Raw genomic sequence first — 23,868 nt, 5'->3', positions numbered from 1 at the left:
CCCTACATATTAAATTTAAATGCATTTTTCTCAACCAAAACTCCATTAAATTAATTCAACTAACTAATTGGTCTATCTGGACATATTTCTCTTCTATACCCTGGCAATCTGCATATTCCACATCCCCGGGGGGGCTTTGTACGTGGTTGTAAACCCGATTCTCTAGGTATGCCGGCGGCGGGGGAAGGTGCTTCAGTTGCTTCCAGTTGCTGCATAATTAATGCAGATACTTCTTGAACTGAGAGGCCTTCTTCGGCGGGTATCTGCCTTCGGGATCGAGTGCGCTTTTGCTTCTGCTTCTCGTTAGCGGCGCGTAAATCGCTTACTTCTTTCTCAAGAAGTGCGGCGGATTGCATAGTGATCTGGCACGCCTTTAAAACCTGGTTTATAGCGGAATTGAGAGGACTTAGAGGGCTCCTTGATCTTATACGAAGCAATGCTTTAATTGACGAAGCTTGTTTTTGTAATTGGACGTAGTTCGAAGGGGTTTTTGGGTCCCAATCACTACCCCGGCTCGGAGGGGGGGTCGGGGTTCGAAGACGAATATCAAGCTTTGAAATCACTCGATCGGGTGCAAAAGGTATTAAACCAGCTGCTCCGAAGCTATTTTTAATAGTCTCTGATTTAAAAGCTTCAATTCGTATAAGTGGGTATACTTCGAGGAAGTCAAGTTTATCGACATGATTTATCCCACTCCGCATTTTGAATTCAACAAACCGACCGTACGCACGTTTTAGTACCGCAAAACAGCCGATATCGAGAGGTTGTAAAAGGTGAGAGGAATACGGAGGCATACAAATTGGTATAATACCATTTTGTTCGCAGATTTCGTCGAACTTCGGTGTTAAATAGCTTCCGTGACCGTCGAGTACTAGAAGCCGATACCTCCCCTTCGTACGCGAAGAAGTCGAAGGAATAAAGAGCTTTTCGAGCCAACGAAGTCCAATTTCATCCGAAGTCCAACCGTTAGGGCTTACTTCAAAGCGCCAGTCATTCGGGACGCTTTTAAACCAAGATTCGAGGAAGACTTTGCCTTTAAAAATCACACACGGAGGAAGCACCCAGCCAGAAGCACCCGTACATTCAATTACTGTCACCCACTCGCGAGTTCCAGGTTGTAAAGTCTTACGCCGACCGGTTATATCACTTCTCGTAATAACCTTCGCGGTCGCGGTTAATCCTAACGCGAAACCGGTCTCGTCAAAGTTATAAACGTCATCGGGGTCGATTCCAAATTGAAGGATCGTCTTTTGAACCAGATTAAACCACTCCCCAATGATTTTAGGGTCTTCGCATTTCGCACGCTCGTAATTATACCGTTTCGAGAATCGGGAGGAGAGGAGAGGATGTCGTTTCACGAATTTCGTAACCCAATTTTCGCCGACCGAAAGAACCGGGGTAGTTCCACGTTGTTGAAGAAGAAGATCCGCCATTTCTCGTACGGAAGAGGGCCGGGGGCTGCTCCACGAGAATCCATAGAGATAATCCATTTTTCAAGAGATTCCTCTTCAAGTTCTGTCAATTTATGCGAATTAGCGCGAGAAGTCGCGCGGTCTTAGACGCCGCTAAGGCGGCGGCGGAGAGTTGAACGCGGCACATTGAAAGTGCGAGCAGCGAGAGTAATATTACTGATATCTCCATTTTTAAAAGCCTGGATAGCTAATAAAAGCCTACCCTCTTGCTCAATTGAATTTTTCGAGCTTTGAGAGCGAATTGGTGGCATAGTGGGTGGTTGAAGAAGAAGGGATTAAATTAATTAACGCGTTTTGGGTAGGGTGGCCACTCGGTGGTTGTGGCCACTCGGTGGTGAAATACGTTATAGGTTCCAAAGTAGTTATGCGCCTGGGTAGATTTGAAAATTATTTGTTATGTAATCAGTTAGTACGGGGGGAAGAGTAAACATTCAGGGCATCCTGTTTTTTTTTTTTCCTCGCTCCTTTTTACCCTCAGCCTTTCCTCTCCTTACCCTGAATTGCAGTCGGAACCTTGGTCTTCCGATTAAGCGATCATGACTTTAACCCGCTCTCAAACGGGGAAAACCCCTAAGTGAGTAGTTACCACTGGATCTCAATTGCGACGTATCCACACCCTGAATCCTCCAGGGTAATATCTTGCCAATATCCCCGAACTTTTGGCTTGTACATAGTAGGCTTTTTGTCAAGCTAATTTGGAATCCTTTCTTCCTCCAGGAAAATGGATCGCCCTGGCTTCATTGAGACTCCCGGCGGCCGTCGCGCCACTCGCAGCAGTTCTGTCTTCGATGGTAGCGAGAATGAGGTCTCTCCTTCCCTAGAGAGAGCCAAGTCCGCCTCCCGTCGTCGTACTTCAGGCAAAGTCAAGACTGAAGAGGATGATACGCCAGTGAAGCTTACCAATGGCAAGACTACGAACCCCAAGTCCGCATCGCGCGTGGTGGACGGTTGGGAGGAAGGCCTCGATCCCAAGGTTGATTACAGCGGACACTTTGAATTCGGTGGCTCCTTGGGTGTGCTGTCCATGATGATCGGATTCCCCATGCTCATGTACTATATGTGGATTGGTGCTACCTACTACGACGGCAAGTTCCCTCGCCCCGCAAAGAACGAGAGTTACGGCGACTTTTTCACACACTTGGTCAATCTGGTCTACACTGGCGCTTTCCCGTCGGTTAAGGCATGGACTATCTACTGGGTTTTCTTCATCTTCGAGGGTGTCTGTTACGTGCTTCTTCCTGGTGTGAGCGTCTCAGGCCGCCCCCTGCCACACATGGGTGGTAAGCAGTTGCCATATTACTGCTCTGCTGTGTGGTCTTTCTACACCAGCATTGCATTGGCACTCATTGCACACGTAACTGGGGTCTTCAAGCTGTACACCATCATTGATGAGTTCGGCCCCTTGCTCACTGTTGCCATCCTGTCTGGATATATCGTATCTTTCATCGCCTACTTCTCGGCTTTGGCGCGTGGCGCAGAGCACCGTATGACTGGCTACCCGATATATGACTTCTTCATGGGCGCCGAGCTCAACCCCCGCATGTTCAAGATCCTCGACTTCAAGATGTTCTTCGAGGTCCGCCTGCCTTGGTACATCCTGTTGGGCCTGTCTCTGGGTGCCGCTGCCCGTCAATGGGAGATGTATGGTTATGTGTCTGGCGAGGTTATGTTCCTTGTCATGGCCCATTACCTTTACGCCAATGCCTGCTCCAAGGGTGAGGAGTGCATTGTTTCCACCTGGTAAGGATATATTCCTGCCCCAAAATCAATATTATTTTCTAACATTTCTTGCAGGGATATGTACTACGAGAAGTGGGGCTTTATGCTGATCTTCTGGAACTTGGCCGGTGTGCCTCTGAGCTACTGCCACTGCACCATTTACCTCGCCAATCACGACCCTGCTGAATACCGCTGGAACCGTTACTTTCTTGCCTTCCTCTTCATCGCCTACCTGTTCGTCTACTGGGTGTGGGATACTACCAACAGCCAGAAGAACCGTTTCCGCCAACAGGAGCGTGGTACCATGGTTTCCCGCAACACCTTCCCCCAGCTTCCTTGGCAGACAGTGGAAAACCCCAAGACTCTTACTGCGGCCGATGGCTCAAAGATTCTTGTAGACGGGTGGTGTAAGTTCACATCAAATATCAAAAATCTACAAGCTCCGGTACTAACAACCGAATAGATGGTAAGGCTCGCAAGATCCACTACACGTGCGATCTTTACTTTGCCCTGAACTGGGGCTTGATTACCGGCTTCTCAAGCCCGTTCCCTTGGTTCTATCCTGTCTTCTTCGCTTGCATGATCAGCCACCGTGCTCTTCGTGATATCCAGCGGTGTCGCACCAAGTACGGTGAGACTTGGCTCGAATACGAACGTCAGGTGCCTTACCTGTTCATTCCTGTGAGTAACTTAATCTTGAATACTTTGTCGGTGCCTGGGGCTAACCTTGTATACTATAGTACGTCTTTTAATTGTAGCTTGCTGCTTTCCCTTGGACTCATTGGGGGCTCGGTAGTTGGGGGGCCCAGGGAATTTTTCTTTTTCAGGTCTGACCAGAACATCATTCAGCCAAACAATCTTTGGAATATCACATGTATAAAACAAAACCTCAAATAGAATATTAATATCTGCACTGATCATGAAGCAAGATGTTCCGGCCATCCTATATGATGGTCTCTTGACTGATTTGGAATCCACCCTGGGAATTTTTCATACTTTATGTTTGTACGACTTGCAACGAGTCACCCGGATTCCGAAGTCGATACAGATGTGTGAACGCATTAGCTTCTGTTTAACTCAATCCATAATCCCTGTATTAAAAGCAACCAAAGCCATCTACTCCACACGTAAAACCGAGTTGTTAAGATGTTGGCTAATATTAGTACATGGTTGCCCCGCGTGTGTTATCGATAATGTTTTCGCCGCGCCTCAATCGCCTTCCAATTGGAGTACTTTGTAGAAGTACAGAGAGTAACGGTATACTATTATGGGCACAAAACGTGACCGGGTGTATATATCATCATTATCAAAAGTTATATATAAGAAATTCATCTTCACAGTCTATGCTTTTTACCACTTTTGTATCTTGTTAAGAAAACGTCTCAAAAGACATCTGAAAAGAACATCCAAAAATCACATCAGAGATGTTCTTATTTATAACGTCACAAATATACCTACACAGCATGAGTAGCTGACTATCCTTGTCTCAATAGTTCAAGATTCTATAAATGCAAATTTCAGAAGATCGTATGTTGTGTATAAATTTACTAATATGTGGCTTGGGTCCATCTGGTCGACCTGGCGACCATTTGTCTCCGGTAAGGGTCGAACGAAGTAAATCACTTTGACCTCAATAAGTTCCAGAAACAAAAAAAAAAAAAAAAACACAAAAGGGAGGAAGAAAAACAATATCAGCACTAAGTCTAGGGAGATCTGCAAGTATCCAGAAGATCAGAAAAGAACCTTTCTACCCCCGAGGTCCATATACATCTCAGCTTATACTGTTAAAATATACTCTTCAGTACTTAAAGGCAGAAGAGAAGACTATTATTAGTGACTGGACCCAGAGAATCACCATTGCCACACTGTTTATGGAGAGTATTGGAACACTGTTTGGTTAATTTCCCAATTGTTTTGATCGGATTTTGATTGAAATTAGAGAAAGAAAAAACCTGGAAATCGCAGTCGTTTTTTCCCCCTAAGCCACACTAGCGCCAGCCTTGGAGTCCCCCGAGTAACCCGTGGGAATCACCTCGAATCACTTCTTTATTCCCCTCAATTTACGCATACAAAGCTTCACCTCTCTACTTCAACTTCGATACTTCAACTTCTTGTTTAAACTGGTTTCACTATCCAGAGATCTACCGATCTGGACCGGTCCTCAGCGCGGGTCACAACCCTCCTCATCTTGAACTCTCTACCTGGATAGTCTCAACAGTCTTTGTTAACATTGCCTCACGTCTTTTATACCTCTCATTAGAACCGCGCCTCGATTGACAATGGGGTCCACTCAATTCGGGAACTTTCACGTAAGTGCAGATTGACCTGGAGACTGACCTTCCAATAGGCAGATACTGACCGCACACCCGTATGGGTACCACAGGACTTCTGTCGCGACTCAACTTTACCAGTCTGCAACGTAAGTGAGATCTCCTCCTATGATAGCTCTATGAAACTGTCAACTGACTGTATCACTTGTCACGTACAGCTTTTCACTAATAAAACTGCGACTGTTGCCTTCGGCGCGTGCGATCTGACCGGCATTCCTCTCAGTGGGGATAGACACCTTCGGAACTTAGGTACGATCTGTGAAGCTGAGGCCGATATCATTGGGGACAGATTATGCGAGGATGATGTGAAGGTGATTGCTGATTTCTGATAGGTTCGATTCTGCTAGCCTTCATTGCCATTGTTTTAACCGTGGGTATGATATGGAGATCTGACAAGAAGCACGCTGCCGTCGGCCGGAGGTATAAGATATCTTTTTTTTCCCTATGAATATATCAACTGACATAGTGGTGTGCACAGGGAAATGCAATTGTTCTTGCTGGGTTTCATCATCATTGAGATCTGCGAGATCTTCACAGTGGGTGGCTTTCCGCTGAGCGACGCAGTTCGAAAGGTACGATTTCTACAGAATATATTCAAGGCCTTGGCTGACGGAAGTATCCAGGGGTTTTCTGCAGTACACATCGCCGCAATCACTGCTACTTGCTGGGTCCTTCTCATGAACGCACTTGTCGGCTTCCAGTTGCTCGACGACGGCACCGCAGCTTCCATCGGCCTTATCTGCGCATCTGCTGCGGCCTTTTTCATCGGTACAGGCTATATCGCCTTGGACACCGGATTCCATTGGACTGGTCGTTTCCAGTCAAGCTATGACAAACTAAACCGCAACATCGCCCTTTATGTTCTGTACCAACTTTTCCCACTCGTCTGCATTGTCTTGTTTTACATCCTAGAGGCCGTACTGGTCCTTCGGGTCCTGGGCGAGTTCCGACCAATGCGTAAGTACACCACACCACACTAGACTTCAACACAAACATGTGCTAACGGTGCAACAGTGTATCTCACCGGTGCTGGCGTGTTGTTTGCAATTGGCCAGGTCTTCAATTATGTGATCAGCACCCACCTATGCCAGGCCTCAGACGGCAAGATCAATGGAGCTTTATTTGAGACTCTCTTCACCCTCCTTTCTGTCTCCGGGGTCTGGGCCTTCTGGAGCAGTATCACTGAAGACGACTGGCCTCTACCTGTGGGTGGCGGTGGCTACAACTGATATGATAATCATGCCATTTGCATTATCTATGACTTTGCTTCGTTCAGTTCCTTGCGTGCGAATTTTGACGTCTCTAATTATTCTTCAGCCATACATAACTTTCCTACGAGTCTGGATCTTGAACTGGGACCGTTGACGTTGTGATACCCCATTTCCTTGAGTCATGTTTCACGATTCACCTGCCATCTCTTACTTTTACGGCGGTTATCATCCCCTGCGTTATGACTCGTTCCAGCCCATCTATGTTTTATGAATTTACCCACAGGAGTTTCGATCTACCAGTCAACTACTGGTCGATCACTTCCTCGGCGTTTATCCGTTATTTTGTTCAATGACAGATACCTCCTCGCCATGTACTTAGTTGTAACACATGTCAAATAATCGACTTTAACTATCTCACCTTTCCCGAGTATCGACCCTAACTAAACAACTCCAGACAAAATCAGTCACGGGGGGAGCTTTTGTGTAAACGCTACTCGGATATATTATATTAAATAGGTATGTAGTATCCGATGCTACCTACTACCCTGATACAGATATTGGGGAAAGACAAGCCTTCTGATGCGACTCAGTGTGACCACCTGGGCATGCTAGTTTTCACTTCACGCCACATACCCATCTACCAATTGGTCACCAACGTCACATTCATGCCGAGCACCGGCTGTCCATCTCTTTTGCTGCGAACAACTCTAAAGCTTTGGTGTAATTATACAATACCTAAACGGCCATCTAATTCAACAATAGTAACCTAGTCCCTTTATAAATATAAAGGGTGCAGTTTCAACCTATCCTCTTGATTCTTTGCTTTCGAGTCTCTCCAAAGCTTCTTGAATATGCGTTTCAATATCGCCACTCTCGTCCTTGCTTCAGGGGTTACCTCAGCCGCAGGAATAACTCCTGTAGCCAATAATACCCCCACCCAAACCTCCTGTACGGATTTCTTTCTATAAACCCAATTTTTCGAATGTAATTTGAATAAGCTAGCATACTAATGCAAGTTATACACATAGTCCGGCAACAAAATCTAGATATCGTCCGGCAGCTCCCAGAGGCGTGTAGTGTCGCTGCTTGTCTCAACTTGACAGCCCAGATTACGTGCATTGCTAATGCTCTTACCAATGGTGATCCGGCTGCTCTACAGAAGTGTCTAACAACTTCCATGAGTCAGGTATCCTCCTTTGCCTTCGTCGAGTTTTATTTAAGAGCAAAAATTAAGATCTAGGTCTAGCTATGCTCATGTGTTGCTTGTTATCCGATGCTTAACACTATGCTTACTGCACTCGGTATCTGCCCGGTTTCAAATAATGATGGCGGTGATAAGTCTTCTTCTAAGTAGTCGCGATGCAGCCCTCAACTGCATGCTATCTGGGGATGTTGTCATTGCTTATCATAGTTGGGGCTTCCTGTCCGTCCTCAGTACATATAACAGTCAGTCCCATTCCCGTAGAAATACTAGCTCTCTTTCTGCTCCTTTTCTGCTTTTTCGATATTAACATTGAACTTGATATGAAAAATATAGGGGTGGGGGCTAGGCCAAGGCTAACTAGACCACGTCTTCCTATCCAAGGCGCCGGGCATATATGGTATTATGTCATATATAGCCACCACTTTGAGGGTTGAGTGTAGCTTAAGTGGCAGGACAATCTATATATTTAACAAAAAGTCATTCGATGGTTGACAGATTATTATTATGGAATGAGTTATGTACAATGTTCATAGGCGTGACAGGGAACCTTGGAAGATATCGAGATCAGCATATAAACTGAAAACACAAAAGTCGTAAATAATGTATATGAAATCAAAAGCTCATTTGAATACATCACCAGTGTAACCATGCCAAATCAAAAAATTTGAACACTTCATAGTCGAACTTTGACATCAACACATGGAAGAGTCCATTCCCGTCTCCCTAAGAGGCTGCGCATCCACTCCAATCCAACTCCTGTCCACTCGTCGGGCCTTGACTCCATTCCACTGGGGGCAAGTCGTTGCTGAAGACCGTCCAATGCAGCACCAGCCAAGGCTTTGGCAGTTGAGTTCATAGTATCGAAAACAAATTCCGTTAGACCCTCGCTAGATACTATTGCTTCAGGTGTTGCGTTGCCCGAGATAGCGTAATCGCCAGGTTCTGAGGTATAGCGTGGTGCAAACCAATTACTCCGTAGATCAAAGATGCACCGGTCTGACCAATGGCATGAAGAAACGAAGAGAATAAGGAGTAACGCGGAACAGTAGATGCATGGCCGGTGGATGATATATGTTAAGGCAACAAACGAGATGATGAAGAGCGGGGAGGCGTTGGTCGGGATAAAAAGGAGAGGTAGCCAGCTACAGTATGTTTCATCTGGGTTAGTCTCATTCACCTGCCTTGTTGCTGGTTGCTGGTTGGTTGGTTGCTTCTCTTACCTTCGCAGACAGAACATGATGTGGTTTGTGGGCGCTGCCTTCCAACGGAATGGTGCAGACAGATGGACAAAAGCGTCGATTGACTTATTCAGGATATCTTGATGGTCCAATGAGCTCACCACCTTCGAACTCAGTAAGTGAAAGTGGGCTGGAGGAAGTAAAAGTAATCCGGTTCACTAATAACGCGAGTTGGGCAAGAGATAGCACTAGCCACAGCCCGCCACAAACTCGGCAGCCCCAGCCACACCCACGGCTTGAACAATATTACAGAGTTCTTCTCTCTTTCACCCTTCCTCCCTCTACTTCACCACGTTCTTCAATTTCATCTCTCTTTTCTCGCACTTATCTCTGATTTGCTCTTTTGGCGCCTTTTCTAGCCTTTCTGATTCCCAATTTCATACCCTGTCCCTCTCGAAAGAGAGCTTCTGAGAGCTCTGCAAAGCTTGGATCCTATCGGCGGAGGTCGCCTATAACCACGGCGTAACGGCAGAAATGTCCACCCCCACCGATCTCCAGGCCCTATTAGCCAGTATCCGGCCCCGTCCTTCTCCTTCAAACACTCCTGGTCAGGATAACACTCAGGCTCAGCGCCAATCGTATTACCAACCCGGTCTGTTCCCGCCGCACCCTCAGCAGCAGCAACCTTACGATGGCCAGAGCTACCCTCATCCCCAGTCGCATGGCTACCAACATCCATCGGTATCCTCGACTGTCCAAAGTCCTGCCCCAATGAATGCTCCCCCTCATCAGGGTTCTGAAATCTTGAGCCCTAACATGCCTTCTCCTCGAGGCGAATGGCCCCAGCAGCCGCAACCGCAGCACACCAACCCAGGCTCCGTGGACCTTTTGAATCTTCTCAGATTCAGCCAGCGCCCTGGCGCTTCTCCTCAGCCGCAGGCCCCAGCCGCAGCTCCCGAGCGCTTGCAGCCCCCGTCGGCCCAGGGGACTCCTGCGTCGCACGGACGAAATATTTCCGCGTCTGACTTAGTTGCTACTTTGTTTGGTCAACAGGCCCCTGTCACCCCTGCTGCTGCGCCCGCTGGCCCTCCCCCGGCATTCCACTCTGGTCAACCTGAGGGCCCCAATGAGAACACACAGGATATGTTGCTTCGCCTGCTCAACCGTTCTCAGCCAGCTCCTGCTGTTGCTGAATCACCAGCGCTGGCTCCAGCTCATCAGGCAACATATATGCAGGCTGCCGTCGATGAACATCAGAACCAGACAGCCAAGAATGTCTTTATGGAAGTTGTGGATGAAAGTCCCAAGGCGCCTGCGAACCCGGAAACGGTCGTATCGCCCAACTCGAAGGACTCAATGTTCACATATGTCAATCCGTTTGACCAATTGGCCGCTATATCTCCTGTTAACAAGTCTCCCCAGTCTACCTCTAGCATCCAGAGCCCAGCTATTGAAGTCACGCAGAAGCAAAATATCAATGTTTCTACTAAGCTAGAGCCCTCGCAAACACCCGAGCTTGTGGCTCCCAGAGAGAGGACCCTGTCGCCAATCCTAAATGAAGGTCAGAGAGATGCTGTGCATGAAGTCGTCGGTCGTCTCGTAGATGAGATTGGCCGCTCTCTCGGCGGCGATGAACCTCAAGTTTCAACGGAAGCCAAGCCTGCTGTTTCTATTGTCCAGGAGGGATCATCTGAAGCAGTTCTTTCGTCGATCGCTAGTCAAGTGCGCGAAACTGTTTCTGAAGCTAAAGAAGCGGCAATCTTGAGCCAGGTTGATGGTCTCGTGAAGGAGACAGAACCTTCCGTAGTTCCGGTTGCCCCTAAGACGACTGAGAACACTGAGGCTCTAGCCGATAGCTGGGAGAGTGCGGAAGACAGCGCTGAAAAGGAAGAAGAACGAGTTGTCTCTGTTCACAACTTCCCAATGAGGCCTTTCATCTCCATTGCTGTGAAAGCTACGTCTGGAAAACTTACGACCTTCCGTGATGACGATGTGATGGATATCGCTCGTTTGAAGAAGGAGTTTGATCAGCTGGATCGCTCGTTGACTGCCGCTACATCCGAATATATCGTGTACGCGCTCGCCAAAACTGGCGGAATCAGAATTATTCGACAGGACGACGGTAGTGACCGACAGGTGTTCCGTTCTACCCGTGATCGAGTGTTCAACGTTGCCCTATGTACAGCGCCTTCTGCGGCTGGTGACTCCGAAGTCCAGGCCATCCTCGGCATTGGAGTTAGCGGCTCTGTATACTGGGCTTTGATCTCGCGTGCTGGAAAGGATTTCTTCGATATGGATGCCTTGGAAAGCGAGAGCTTGATCTTCCCACCTTTCCCGGCTTCGGACGAGAACACCTCTGGTGGCCAGCTGAAAACGCGAGCCAAGCGGAGCACTCGTCATACAAACTTGTTTGCCATTGGTCGGGGCAAGAACATCTACGTTATTTCCCCAAAGGCAGCAATGAGCCCTACCTACGGCGTTTCTGGTACTCAGCGTACAGTCAATACTGAGAAATTCTTCAAAGAGCGTGCATTGAAGATCTCCACTGGCAAAGCCGGCAAAGACTTTGCTTTCAGCGATGATGATTCCGTTATCGCCTCCTTGGATAAGACCGGCCGACTGCGCTTCTGGGATATCAATGATATGCTTAACGATGCGAGCTTCGTGGAAGGTCCTGCCCCTGCTGAGATCCGGGTGCCCCTGACCACTTTTGTCACTGGCTCCCCAACTGAGAAGTCTTGGCCCACTTCCGTCCTCTTCCTCGATAAACTTCGCGCTTATTCGCGATCTATGGCGCTCCGTTATGTTTTGGTTGGACTCAAGCAAAACCACACCTTGCAGCTCTGGGATATTGGGCTGGGCAAGGCCGTGCAAGAGTTGAAGTTCCCGCACGAGAACGAGTCCGATGCCATCTGCAGTGTGGCTTATCACCCGTCATCGGGTGTCATTGTCGTTGGACATCCCACACGTAACTCTATCTACTTTGCTCATCTTTCAGCTCCTCGGTACAATTTGCCTCAGATGTCACAGGCAGCCTACATCCGAGATCTTAACGATAAGGACAATACCCTCCCCAAGCCTGAGTCTACTGCTTGCTTGAGTGGAATTCGGGAGATCTCTCTCGGTTCCAAGGGTCAGCTGAGAAGCTTGGAGCTTCTCCCTATCACTAAATACGCTACTGACAAGCGCGGCACCGAAGAAAATCCCCTGTTTGAGCTTTACGTTATGCACTCGCGCGGTGTGACATGCTTGAACATCAAGAAGGAGGATTTGGGCTGGACTGCGGATAACAAGGTCATTCGCCCTATTGATGCTATGGAGCACGGCTTGATTGAAATCAGCGATCTTCAAACTTTCCCCACATACGCCACTGATGATCCATCGGTCAACGGTGACACAGCCTCTATCCAGTCTCGCATTGGTCCCAAGGAATCGGCGAAAAAGCCCGAGATTGGAGAATTGGCTTCTGGTGTTGCTCCTTCGCGTAACACTTCGCCCACCAAGTTAGCCAGAAAGAAGGAAGATCCCAGTGAGGCAGCAGCGGCACCTATAGTGGCTGAGAAGTCTGAAAAGAAGAAGAAGAAGAAGGCTGCTGCTGCCGCCGAGGCCACCAAGACAAAGGATCCATCCGCCACTGTTGGTGTCGAACCTCTGCCAGCCCACTCCGCCGCTGCCAAGGAACTCGAGACTCTTGCCTCTTCTACTACAGCGATGGGGGCGACTCAGGCTGCCGAGCACGCAGTGCCTAGTTTCGGTTTCTCAAGTGAAGCTTTCAACAAACATATTCAGACCCTGCAGGGCAGTGTTTCAAGCGAATTTAACAAGAGCCTTGGCCATGAGTTTGAGAACCTCCATCGTCGCTTTGATGATGAACGTCGCAGCTGGGATGCTGCCTCGTCAGCCAAGCAAGACCAAGTGTTGCGCCTGGTCTCTAGCACGCTCTCTGACAACGTTGAGAAGAACTTGGCGCGAATTGTTTCAGCCAGTATCCAGACCGATGTTATTCCTGTCATCGCCGAGGCCACCTCTGCAGCAGTCAACAAGCAACTGAATGGTGCTGTCTCTCAACGGCTTGGAGGCGTGTTCAATGAGGAGTTGCGACAGGTTCTACCCAAGGCTGTCATTAATGCTATGCAGCAGCCACCTGTAGTGAAGGCTGTCTCAGATTCTGTCGCACAGAAGCTTGCACCTCGCATTGAGGCAGAAGTTACCCGGGTCATGCAGTCTTCGATTGGCCCCATGGTTGAGAGCCTGGCACATATTACAAAAAAGGTGGAGTCGGATATGGAACGCCACTTCCAGGCGCAGATTAACCATTACGAGGCCCAGCGCCAGAGTGATACCGCAAAGATTGAGGAGATGTCAGCTGTTCTACGTGGCTTATCCAAGACTGTTTCTTTGCTGGCCGCGAACCAGAACCACCAAATTCAGCCGAGCCAAAGCCCACAGCACGAGATCCCTCACCGTGAGACCTTGAACGTCAACAAGCGCTCCTCGATTAGACAGCCAAGTGAGAACCACGTGCGCATGCCGCAGCCGTTGCCTCAACCTGTACTTCAGCCTCAGGCTATCCAGGCCCAGGCCCTGGCTCCGGTTCCTGTCGCTTCTCCCGTCGCGCGATCCCCTGAAGAAATCGAAATGGGGGATATTGTGCAGCTTATAAATACTGGTCACTACGAGCAGGGCACTATCAAGGTTAGTTTCAATCACTTATATAGATTCGATATTCCTACTAACATTAAATTTCCTAGTGGCTCCAATCAAACCAGCAAGCTGACCTATTTGACAACTTCTTCGTCCACATATCTCCCACTTACTTGTCCCGACTTTCTGCGATCGTCATGCTCTCTGTGGCCGTTGCTGTCACCACTACCATGCAGACAAACATTGGCCAGCGCCTCCATTGGCTCGAGGTCGTTCTCCAAAACGTGAACCCCAGGGTATGCCATTATTCCATCTCAAGTATCTGTAACATATTCACTAACACTCTGGCATTTTAGGACACCGATCTCCGCGAAGTCGCACCTCGCATTTTGGACATCATGACCCAGCGCCTCAACACCCTGTACATGTCAGTCGTTGAGCGCAACCCCCACGACCCAATCCTGCGACTTATTTCACCCCTCGCCCGCCGTGCCCGTGAACTGCTGGCCAACCTGTCTTAAATTGCGTTTTCTCTCCTTTTTGCAAGTCCATGAATTCGGAATCACGATGAGTTCACGATCTCGATACGGACCCATTAACGGCGTTATCAATTTTCTTTTCTGTATGACCTGTAACGATATCGAAGGAATGACAAAAACGAAACACAAACACCAAAAAACAAACACATGACTTCGATGAGAGAAAATGGTCTCTGGTACCCTTCGAAATGGAACAGGTTATCTTGGTTATCAGGTCAAAAACACCTTGACGAGGTTATGAAGTTTCCTTTAGTTAGGGCATGGAAAACGGATGTCCGGGCATATTTGATACCAATGCACACCACTTGTATTTGCTATTCTTCTAAGAGCATCTTCTATGGTCTAGGCATGGTGTGGGGGCTTGTAAAGCTTCGTTCTCTCTTGTATCTATCTAGTTCTTGTACTCTTGGATTTCCCATATTTATGGCATAGCGTTTTTATGAGACTTTTATCACTTGAAATTCGGTGTCTATAGAGATGCTTTTAACTCTCAACACTTGCGGCATCATCATCACCTGATATTAGAAACCTCATGAAGCCATGAGTATATACCACTTACAAGCAAACTGTGTCAATTTCTATATAAAAGAGATTCAAGTTGGAACATCCAGAATAACAAATGGTGCAATACTCGCCAACTTCTCATGAGTCTCCATCAGCTCGCGCTGTGGGTTGGACTGAGAGATAACACCAGCCCCAGCTTGGATCCAAGCACGATTCTGATCTTGAAAGACAGTACGCAAAACAAGTGCAGCTTCAAACGATTCGCTATCTTCGATCATGATTATAGCACCAGAGTACAGCTCTCTCGGTTGATCCTCCAGGCGCTGGATAGCCTCGAGAGCGGCATGCTTTGGAATACCAGATGCAGTAATTGACGGGAATAGAACATCAAATGCATCCCACATATCCTTCTCGGGTGATAGAATCCCAGTAACACGAGACCCTAGATGCTGTACAGACCCACGTGTTCGGATCGACATCAAATCTTCAACCTTGACTGTATCCCGTGGGCAAAGTTGTTGGAGCTCGGTGATGGCCTCTCTTACCGATATCACATGCTCAACAATTTCCTTCGGGTCGTCCAGGAGCTCTTCTCGTAGCTTCTCGACTTCTTCTTTGGTTCCGATATTTGATCGAGTGCCAGCCAGTGGCTCGGTTGTTATCCTTCTATTATTCACTGATACCACCAGCTCCGGGCTAAATCCTGTTGCCCGGTAGCCTGCATGGTTCAAGGAGAAACTCCGTGCAGGGTTATTGGAACGCCGGCCACTAAGAAGAGTGGCTGGCATATTGACTTTATGTGGAATTTCCACCGTGCGAGATGGAATCACTTTTTTGTAATAGCCTGCGGATATATCAAAGAGAGCATTCTCAATCCTCTCTATGTAATTCACTCTATCTTCGGTGTGGATGGGTTGGGCATTCTGAAAGGGAGGGATGCCCGTGCTGTTCTGGATCGAGTCGTATAGAGCTTTCACTTCCTCGTCGACACCTTTCAAGGTAATCGTATGTCGGTGAAGAGCAAGTTCAATGCGGGGAACAAATAGGGCTAGAAGAGGCCAGTTGCCAGGCGTGTATTTTTGTTCAAGGATATGTGCAGCGTAGTTGAATCCAGCTTGGCCAAATATCCTGAACCCACTTGTCAAGTTATTGGTAAACTCTCTCGCGATATCGGCAATTGAAGATCCATCAATGGAGCGCGATTCTTGACCGGATTCGTTATTAACCGTCACAGTCTGTCCTTTGGAGTCAATCACCAACGATGACCGACTTCCAATACCAATATACCAATATTCTCCCCGCTCGTATGCATAATAGTCATCTTTTTTGTGTTTTGATAGCACTTCAACAACAGTTTCTAAGACGTCGGCTTGGCTGGTGAAGGTGATGGACATTTGAGACATTTTCAGTTACACATGTAAATCGATAACCTTAGGTGTGTGGTTGTATGTTCAAAAGAGGTAGCTTCAAATATTGAAACTCCAAAGGTAGAGCAATATAAAAGCTACAAAACACACTCCGGAGTCACGCTCAGAAAGATACAAATCAGCAGAATCCTTGTGCAACAATAATATATTGAAAATCTGCATATCTGTATCATATTCCTCAGCCGCAGCCTGGAATTTCAAGTGTGACGAGACGTAGTGTAACTACATAGGCACATAACCTTGGAATCTTTTGACGAAATATGTAAGATGACCTTTTACATGTTATATGGTGTCATGGGTTCTAATTTGGAGTCTCAAGACCCTTAATCATATACATATAAATCTACCAGATTTCATTCTTGAAAGGCAAGCTATTTACTCATTCCATCTAAAACACTATGACTCTGGAAGATGGATATGTTCTAGGTCGAGCTATTGAAGACTCAGTTAGGTGAGGTTGAATCTGTCTGTTAAGGTCCCCTCACCGAATGCTAATGGGGACCAGGCTAGATGCACAGCATCTGCTTTGGAAGCTTCATTCAGGCTTCGAGTTACATCCCGATATCCCCATACAAGAGGACATGAAGATTGCAGATCTTGGGACAGGAACTGGGTACACCTTTATCCATATCTATTTTCGAAGTTTGTACTAACCTCTCTTTCATAGAATTTGGATATTTGACCTTGCAGCACAGCTTCCGACAGTTCAAATACACGGGTTTGACATTTCCGACAGTCAGTTTCCATCAAAAGAGCTATGGCCTCGAAATATTACGTTGGGTCTTCTAAACTCTTTGGTTGATCCACCTTCGTCTTTACATGGTCAATATGACGTGGTGCATCTAAGAATGTGGGCTAGTAATTTACGAGGAAAGGATATATCATCATTGTCCCGTCACATCAAGCATCTGTTAAGTAAGACCCAAGCTAACTAGGTATACTCCTTTTACACAGTCTTATTATAGAAGCTGACATACAGGTTTTAGAACCTGGAGGCTATCTACAATGGGAGGAAGCTGATTTGGTACACCAGCATATCAAGGGTGTGAAAGCAGAAGATTTTGAGCGGAATATCAATGAAATATTCAAAAGGGCCAATCTTGACTATAGGTTTGTTACTTTGTTATCCCCTAGGTGGTCGTCAAAGAGTTATTAATAAATTTATATAGTTGGGCTTCGAATTTACCAGGCCACTTGCAGGAGGACTTCAACATTCTCCAATCGGAAACCGGTCGTTTTAAGCCTGAGCTGGTACAACTATGCACAAACACTTATCTGATGGCTCTCCGTGAAATACTTCATGGCATCAAGAGACCACTTGCCCATGATATGCTGGTTTCCACCAAGCAAGAGGTAGCGCTCTATCAACTACAAAACACAAAGAGCTGTATTTACAACTGGTCCCCTGTGGTAATATTGGCACAAAAGAAATGAAGAAATCTAAAATATTGATATGATTCGAGATTACCAATAGGATTATTGACCATGTATAAATTTGAATAAATCATATAAACAAAGCCGAGTTCATTGAGCTGAATATGCAGACCCATAGGCAGAACTCCGATAATGTTGCTGAAATGGACTACAGAAAACAACATAATTATGCACGCTGTCTAGAACGTGCAATGAAAGAAGGACATATAATGACCCATGCAACACTTCGCTCAGCTAAGAAATTGGATGAATCCAATCAAAGCAAAGCATAGCCGCCTAAATTCAATCAAATCCTCAGGTGCAACTAGGACTAGGGCTTGTCCTCCCCGCTTCTAGTCTGATGAATGACTAGGTGAACAGGTATTTCAGGCCCACTGGGCTGACCCAAATGAACAGGTATTTCGGGCTCACCGGGTTGGACCAGGTGAACAGGTCTCTCCGGCTCACCAGACTGACCCACGCCGGGCTGGTGGGACGGCGAGCGAGAACGGATCACCGAATGACCAATTCCAAAGATTAGCGGGCGGCGGAACCCACGCTTGCGGCTGCGGTAGCTCACATCCTCTCCCGTTGTGAGAGGTGTGGCCGTGCTGTGCGTGTGGCTAGTGTTCGAGATGGGGACCGGTTCGCGCTCCTCGTATGTGTTGGTGCTGATGACGCTAGAAATGGTTGCTGGGAGGTTATAGCCAGCTTTTCCAATGGGGACTGAGAGGCCATGTACGACCTAGATTTGGTCAGGAAATGAATAAGACGGGAGGATATAAGGATTTGGTTATTTTGTGGGTGGGGGGGGGGGGGGGGGGGGTGTTAGAGTTGGACTCACTATACTGCAGATTACAAGAAACCAAACCACAACCTGGGTGGTCTCCATGACTTGCTTTACGTCCTCTGGGACTTGTCCATCGACTTGGATCTTGCGCAGGAATTCAAGACTGACTGATAGGTAGAAGATTGCGCCCACTCCTATGGGACCGAAGAAGCCGACGAATGCAGCCTGGGAGACAAGCTCGATCTGTGGGATCCATTTGTGCATGGCGAATACAATTGGGATGCGCCGGACTAGGAGGATCAATATCCCAAGGAAGATGAGCCGATGGATTGGAATCACGCCGTTGTTTATAAAGGATGACCATGGGCAGACCGCTCCAAACCACATGAAGACAGACAGGTTGAGAAGCATGTCGATTGTGGGTTGGAGGGAGTCGTCCATTGTTTCAAGCCGGAACCAGTCACTATCTCTGTCAGCATTCGTGATATCACAGCCTGCGTCGAGGTGGCCTACTCTTGTGTGAATACGTTTCCAGCAATGAAACAAGCAAGAAGATCATCTGTTCCGATCAAACCACAGGTTCCCACGATGAACAGCTGTTTGATGGATCAGCAAAGTATCATTTTTAGCTTTGAGGTAAACTCACTGCAAGAGCAATAGCGAACACTAAAAAGCTCTCCCGGTCAACATAGCGCTTCTCCTCTGCCCAATGCAACAACTTCCTCGCAATCCAACCAACCAGGGTTCCATATACGATACTCAACAGAATGGTATATGCCCAGGTCTCATAGAACCACAGGGCCATCGCCTTTCCCGCGCCACCACTATAGCTTTGGCTTCCCATCCCAGTATACTGGACAAGATAAATCGCAAAGAAAAGGAACGGGTAACCAAGGCCATCATTGGCACCAGATTCAGCGATGATAATCCTCTGTAACTCACGCGGAACATGTTTATCGGCAAACTTGCCCTTGACAATGGAGTTGGACAGAACAGGATCTGTTGGAGTCACGCATGCGCCTATGATCAGGGCATGAAGGAACTTGAAGTTCGGAACCATGGCCCATATAACTAAGCTACTGCACATCCACATGGCAGCCATGCCTGGTCCAAGGAGTAGCCCTAGGCTCCGCCATTCGATCTGTAGATACCGCTTTGGGAGTTGGACCCCGGCTAAGACTAGCTGCACGCCCAGCACTAGGCGGGTAAAGTGCAAAGTGATTGCCTCAAGGTTTTCTTCAGAGTGAAATGCATAGTCTTCCGGCCTGATGAAATTGGCTGCATGAGGGGAGAATAACACTCCGGCTAGCAGGGAAATTACTATTCCCTGTTAGCAAATAAGGTGATACCGGCGGAGGACATAACACTAACATGCTTCAGATAGGTAGAACTGCTCCTTGCAAAGGTAGGATACTAGCCCGAAGAGGGAAATAAAACCCCCAAGCGTCGCGCAGACGATGTTGAAGTTGATGAGAGCGAGTGTCGGCATTTTGTTTTGCACGATGCTCCTTGAAATGTTCCGAGTTATAGCTAAGAGCGATGAGCCCCAAATATGTCAATCAAAGGAGTAAGCTGGATTTCAATAAGAGTTAGACCAGTGAAATCCGAAGTCTTGGATGACTGTATGTCAAGGTTGAACTAGCACAAGCAAATGTTATTGAATCATAATTTGAATTTCCTGTGTGATTGTAGACAAGATCATCTGGATGAATTGAAACTTTGAAACAAACAATAGCATTTGTTTGGGGGAGCTATAGAGTGTGAGGAGGGGAAGATGCAAAGATAAGAAGAGAAAGGAGAACTCTGGTGGTGGGAAACATCCTAGGTGGTCTTGGCATCTGACAGTACGATATACTTGAAAAAAATACAGGACTATATATTATACACATTGACTATTTCATTATTCCATATTAGATGTAAAATTTTTCTTATTTTGTGCATATGCCTAGAAATCCTCATCAAATACTTCATCAGGCACCTCTTGGGCCACATGTAGAGCCTCTGCCTTGGCAGATACCCCCCTTTGGGCTCCATTGACGGCTAATTTATCGGCTTCTTCATTACCAGGGTCTTTATTATGACCTTTAACCCATTCAAACAAGGTCTTCACCTTGAGGTCATTGCGTTCTTCGATTTTGATTAGAATCGACTCAACCAGATCCTTGTTCTCAACCGGCTTCTTGTCCCGGGTCATCCAATTGTTGCGACGCCAGTTGATAAACCATACGGTAACACAATCAATCGAATATCGGCTGTCGGTGATTATGGTTACATCGCGGTGCCGAGGAGCAATGTCAATCGCTCGAAGGATCGCGGTCAATTCAGCGCGCTGGTTCGTTTGTCGACTGCCTTTGAGTGGCTCCGATACATTTCTGCTGGGATAAGTGACGGAAGTTAGAAGGAGTGATGGACAACAGCCCAACGGGCGAATGTACGAACCTCGAATCACCAGGCCCGAAGTATACCCCTACCCCGGCCGATGCTAATGGGGTGCCATTCCTTAATGAACTCCCATCGGTGTATATCCGGAGCATACCCGGGATACCTGTTGATTGTGTTTTTGTCGCCGCCATCTGGGGGGCGGTCTTGTACATCACCTTTCCAGTGGCTGGGTCTAAGATGACGTTGGGGTCAAATCCATCCTCAGCTCCTGTCGGCAATGGGCCGTCGCCTGGCGCAAACTCGACCCCTTCTGCATCTTTTGGTTTTTCGGTCGTTATCCCATGAGGCTCAGGTGCCACGCCGAACCCTACTGGGGGTTGGGTCTGTCCTTCTTGTACAAACTCCTCTGCCTCTTCACGAGTGGAGAACTTGCGATATCGAGGTCGCGGAAATCCACGAATCTGCTCCTGTGCCGTTGTCCAGTCTGTGTATACTCCAGTAACTCGGCCCCTTTGGATTCCATAGAATCGTGTATTCTCTGAGGTCTGCGATGCGGCTGGAAGCTTGACGCCGTTCAGAAACGCGTTGGCTGCTTCTTGGGAGGGAAATGATTGGACTAAGGAGCTTATGCGTAAGTCTCGGGCCAAATTGGCGCGCCTGTTGGAAGAACCACTGCGAGGAGCGCACTCACAAATTGCTCCCTTGAATCCTGTTATTTGAGCCAGGCAGTCATTCCACCCATAGTAGATACCCGGTTTATGACCCGCCTTGACGGCATAATATTTGGCCGGGGCATTTCTCTTGCGCTTTGTGCCTGCGGTCGGCGAAGGAGAGGTTTTCGAGCCTGGCGAAGCTTTGGGGACCGGGCTCGGCGAGGGCGTAGTCTTATTCATCGCGGATTGATCGTCGCTGGGGTTCGAGTGGATGATTGTGGGGGTATTTAAATGAGGGCATAGGCTTTTGTAAGTCCCAACTAGAAATTCACGATTCGACGTTGCATTTGTGGCTGGGCGGACAGGAATCAATCGAGGAATAAATCGCGGGCAGCTCAGAAGGGAACACCAAGGTCCCAACTTGAAGGCTGACCAAACACGGCCGTGAATCTTGGTTTATCTGGAAGGTGTTTAATTGTAGGGGAAGGGAAATGGAGAGGTAGAGACGGTCACTTTGAAGGTCGAGGAATTGAAATTGAAAATAAAGAGGGGGGTGGAAGAGGAGGGGGGATACTCAATTCGGCCTGTTGCCAGCGCTTGACGATCTTAATCTGACACCAATTTATGATTTCAAAGGGGGAAATTATTCTTGCTTGTATTTAACTTGCTAGGTTATTGGTTTGGATTGGCCTTGTTTTTATGTATGTTTGTGCTGATTCTCATGTTCGTATATATTTCAGATCCAACCTTGGAAGGCCAATATCTTGATTCCATGCCCAAAAAAAACAAGAGACACAAAATACTAGATACTAGATACACAGAGCTAAATTCCCGCCTTCAACCTATCCAATACCACCCTCACATCCTGCTGGGTAGACTGCACGACATGCTCAACAGAAACTACTGCATTGATACTTCCAATACTCGCACCGCTATCGAAACCATTAACACAGAAAGTCCAGGAGGTGCATACAGTATAGAGCTAGGATACTCACGCCCATATAGTCCTCCGTTGATGTTCGCCAGCCCCTTTAGCCTCATTGTGTCGTCGAATGATTTCTTCGTCACTGACCCCCTTTTGATAATCCTCGTAATTGACACCGATAATAGCCCTGCCATCATACTGCCTCGGAAAGAGATCAGTTGATTGGAATACGTCATGTCGGATGGACTTGATAGTTGAGACTCCACCATCGTTTCTTGATACAATGGTCTGTTTAATCGCAGACGGAGCAGGGCATTCCGAAGTTGCAACAAACTGGACTTAATTAGCAAGGATCCGTGCCTACGAGAAGAAGCAAGACTCACCCTTGTGCCCATAGCAATTCCATCCGCGCCTATTTCCGTCAATCCACTGCAACAATGAAGTATGGAACAACCCACCTAGGCCGAGAGCAGCAACACAGCCCCTCCCATCCACAATACCCCCAGCTGCCAGAATAGCAATGCTTGTATTCCGAGCCCTTGACAGAAGATCTCGCACCTCAGGTAAGAGCGATATTAAGCTAGCACCCTGGGCCCACTGATGTCCTCCTGCATCGGTTCCTTGAACTACTAGAACATCCACCTCCTGCTGAAGTGCTTCTTCTGCAGCTTTGATAGTTCCTACCTGGACAAATATTTTGATATCCCAGTCACTCTCCTGGGCCTTCCGAATGGCTCGTATGATTGGAAGATGATCAGCATCAGTCCGAGGGAAGGACAGCCAGACTGCCGCTACTCGATGTTTCTGGAGAATAGGAATGGCATTGTCAATGAGCCCATCTGGCTGGAAAGTAATGAGGCCGACACCAAGGGGCAATGGTTGATCATTGATCAAACTGAGGGTGGAGCGGGCATTTGCCAATTGATCGTCCAGGTCTAGAAGCTGGGTGGATTCAGATCGGAAATTGAAACCTCCACCAATGAAGCCTATAATGGTCAGTCTAATGTCTGCCACCGGGTCGGTTTAGTATACCAAATCCTCCGGCCTTTGTGACAGCAGTTGCTAGGCTGACATCGGCAAATCCAAACATTGGTGCATTAGCAATGAATGGAGCTGTTGCACGAGGAAACCATTGTAGGATGTTTGCCATTGTAATATTGAGCTATGAAGGGAATAGATCCTAAGATGCGGGGAAGATATGGCGACCTGTGTATCTATATGTAGAGTAGGTAAGGTAGCCTTTAATAGGTACATATTACTAACACTTTGGCTCTAAATATTTACAAAAGACATAATATTGAGATTATAAGATGGATATTTAGATATTTTTAACTAAATATCTCTTTGGTCAAATCCATCGAAATTGAGGAATAGTATTACATGGTTATAATGGTCTAACAGGCCTTGTCCTACACTAACTAGTTTCCTGGTCTAGCGGTTATGATTTTCCGTTAACAATTGCTTCAAGCAAGTGTTC

The 23,868-nt window shown here is 47.4% G+C and overlaps 9 protein-coding genes across 9 annotated transcripts; 4 read left to right on the top strand and 5 right to left on the bottom strand.

The window, feature by feature from the left end:
• Positions 1-2,193: 2,193 nt before the first annotated feature.
• On the top strand, positions 2,194-3,943 carry erg4 (c-24(28) sterol reductase; the record flags this gene model as incomplete). The annotated part of the gene is made up of 4 exons (XM_057253961.1): positions 2,194-3,212; positions 3,267-3,598; positions 3,655-3,872; positions 3,932-3,943. The coding sequence occupies 4 exons, from the start codon at positions 2,194-2,196 to the stop codon at positions 3,941-3,943; spliced, it is 1,581 nt and encodes a 526-aa protein (XP_057107823.1).
• A 1,527-nt stretch (positions 3,944-5,470) lies between these two features.
• N7479_006265 (chitin synthase export chaperone) lies at positions 5,471-6,750 on the top strand (the record flags this gene model as incomplete). Its single annotated transcript, XM_057253960.1, has 6 exons — positions 5,471-5,500; positions 5,539-5,610; positions 5,680-5,770; positions 5,854-5,941; positions 6,000-6,478; positions 6,536-6,750. The coding sequence occupies 6 exons, from the start codon at positions 5,471-5,473 to the stop codon at positions 6,748-6,750; spliced, it is 975 nt and encodes a 324-aa protein (XP_057107822.1).
• Positions 6,751-8,609: 1,859 nt separating this feature from the next.
• N7479_006264 (uncharacterized protein) lies at positions 8,610-9,173 on the bottom strand (the record flags this gene model as incomplete). Its single annotated transcript, XM_057253959.1, has 2 exons — positions 8,610-9,078; positions 9,157-9,173. The coding sequence occupies 2 exons, from the start codon at positions 9,171-9,173 to the stop codon at positions 8,610-8,612; spliced, it is 486 nt and encodes a 161-aa protein (XP_057107821.1).
• Positions 9,174-9,648: 475 nt separating this feature from the next.
• Positions 9,649-14,279, top strand: N7479_006263 (uncharacterized protein; the record flags this gene model as incomplete). The annotated part of the gene is made up of 3 exons (XM_057253958.1): positions 9,649-13,809; positions 13,866-14,054; positions 14,115-14,279. The coding sequence occupies 3 exons, from the start codon at positions 9,649-9,651 to the stop codon at positions 14,277-14,279; spliced, it is 4,515 nt and encodes a 1,504-aa protein (XP_057107820.1).
• Positions 14,280-14,890: 611 nt separating this feature from the next.
• Positions 14,891-16,204, bottom strand: N7479_006262 (putative salicylate synthetase; the record flags this gene model as incomplete). Its single annotated transcript, XM_057253957.1, has 1 exon — positions 14,891-16,204. The coding sequence occupies one exon, from the start codon at positions 16,202-16,204 to the stop codon at positions 14,891-14,893; it is 1,314 nt and encodes a 437-aa protein (XP_057107819.1).
• A 422-nt stretch (positions 16,205-16,626) lies between these two features.
• N7479_006261 (class I SAM-dependent methyltransferase) lies at positions 16,627-17,662 on the top strand (the record flags this gene model as incomplete). Its single annotated transcript, XM_057253956.1, has 5 exons — positions 16,627-16,679; positions 16,734-16,841; positions 16,896-17,143; positions 17,215-17,338; positions 17,398-17,662. 5 exons carry the CDS (start codon positions 16,627-16,629, stop codon positions 17,660-17,662), a joined length of 798 nt encoding a protein of 265 aa, XP_057107818.1.
• Positions 17,663-17,972: 310 nt separating this feature from the next.
• On the bottom strand, positions 17,973-19,920 carry N7479_006260 (putative Na/H antiporter; the record flags this gene model as incomplete). Its single annotated transcript, XM_057253955.1, has 5 exons — positions 17,973-18,386; positions 18,486-18,894; positions 18,945-19,027; positions 19,078-19,751; positions 19,803-19,920. The coding sequence occupies 5 exons, from the start codon at positions 19,918-19,920 to the stop codon at positions 17,973-17,975; spliced, it is 1,698 nt and encodes a 565-aa protein (XP_057107817.1).
• A 456-nt stretch (positions 19,921-20,376) lies between these two features.
• N7479_006259 (RNA-DNA hybrid ribonuclease) lies at positions 20,377-21,706 on the bottom strand (the record flags this gene model as incomplete). The annotated part of the gene is made up of 3 exons (XM_057253954.1): positions 20,377-20,806; positions 20,871-21,429; positions 21,505-21,706. 3 exons carry the CDS (start codon positions 21,704-21,706, stop codon positions 20,377-20,379), a joined length of 1,191 nt encoding a protein of 396 aa, XP_057107816.1.
• Positions 21,707-22,289: 583 nt separating this feature from the next.
• Positions 22,290-23,541, bottom strand: N7479_006258 (nitronate monooxygenase; the record flags this gene model as incomplete). Its single annotated transcript, XM_057253953.1, has 5 exons — positions 22,290-22,398; positions 22,462-22,724; positions 22,775-22,803; positions 22,850-23,377; positions 23,424-23,541. 5 exons carry the CDS (start codon positions 23,539-23,541, stop codon positions 22,290-22,292), a joined length of 1,047 nt encoding a protein of 348 aa, XP_057107815.1.
• Between the last annotated feature and the right edge of the window lie 327 nt (positions 23,542-23,868).

The sequence above is a fragment of the Penicillium vulpinum genome (genome assembly GCF_028829585.1).
Source record: "Penicillium vulpinum strain IBT 29486 chromosome Unknown utg000003l_segment0_segment0, whole genome shotgun sequence".
Classification (NCBI taxonomy): Eukaryota; Fungi; Ascomycota; class Eurotiomycetes; order Eurotiales; family Aspergillaceae; genus Penicillium; species Penicillium vulpinum.
This window is presented reverse-complemented; position numbering and strand designations above follow the sequence as displayed.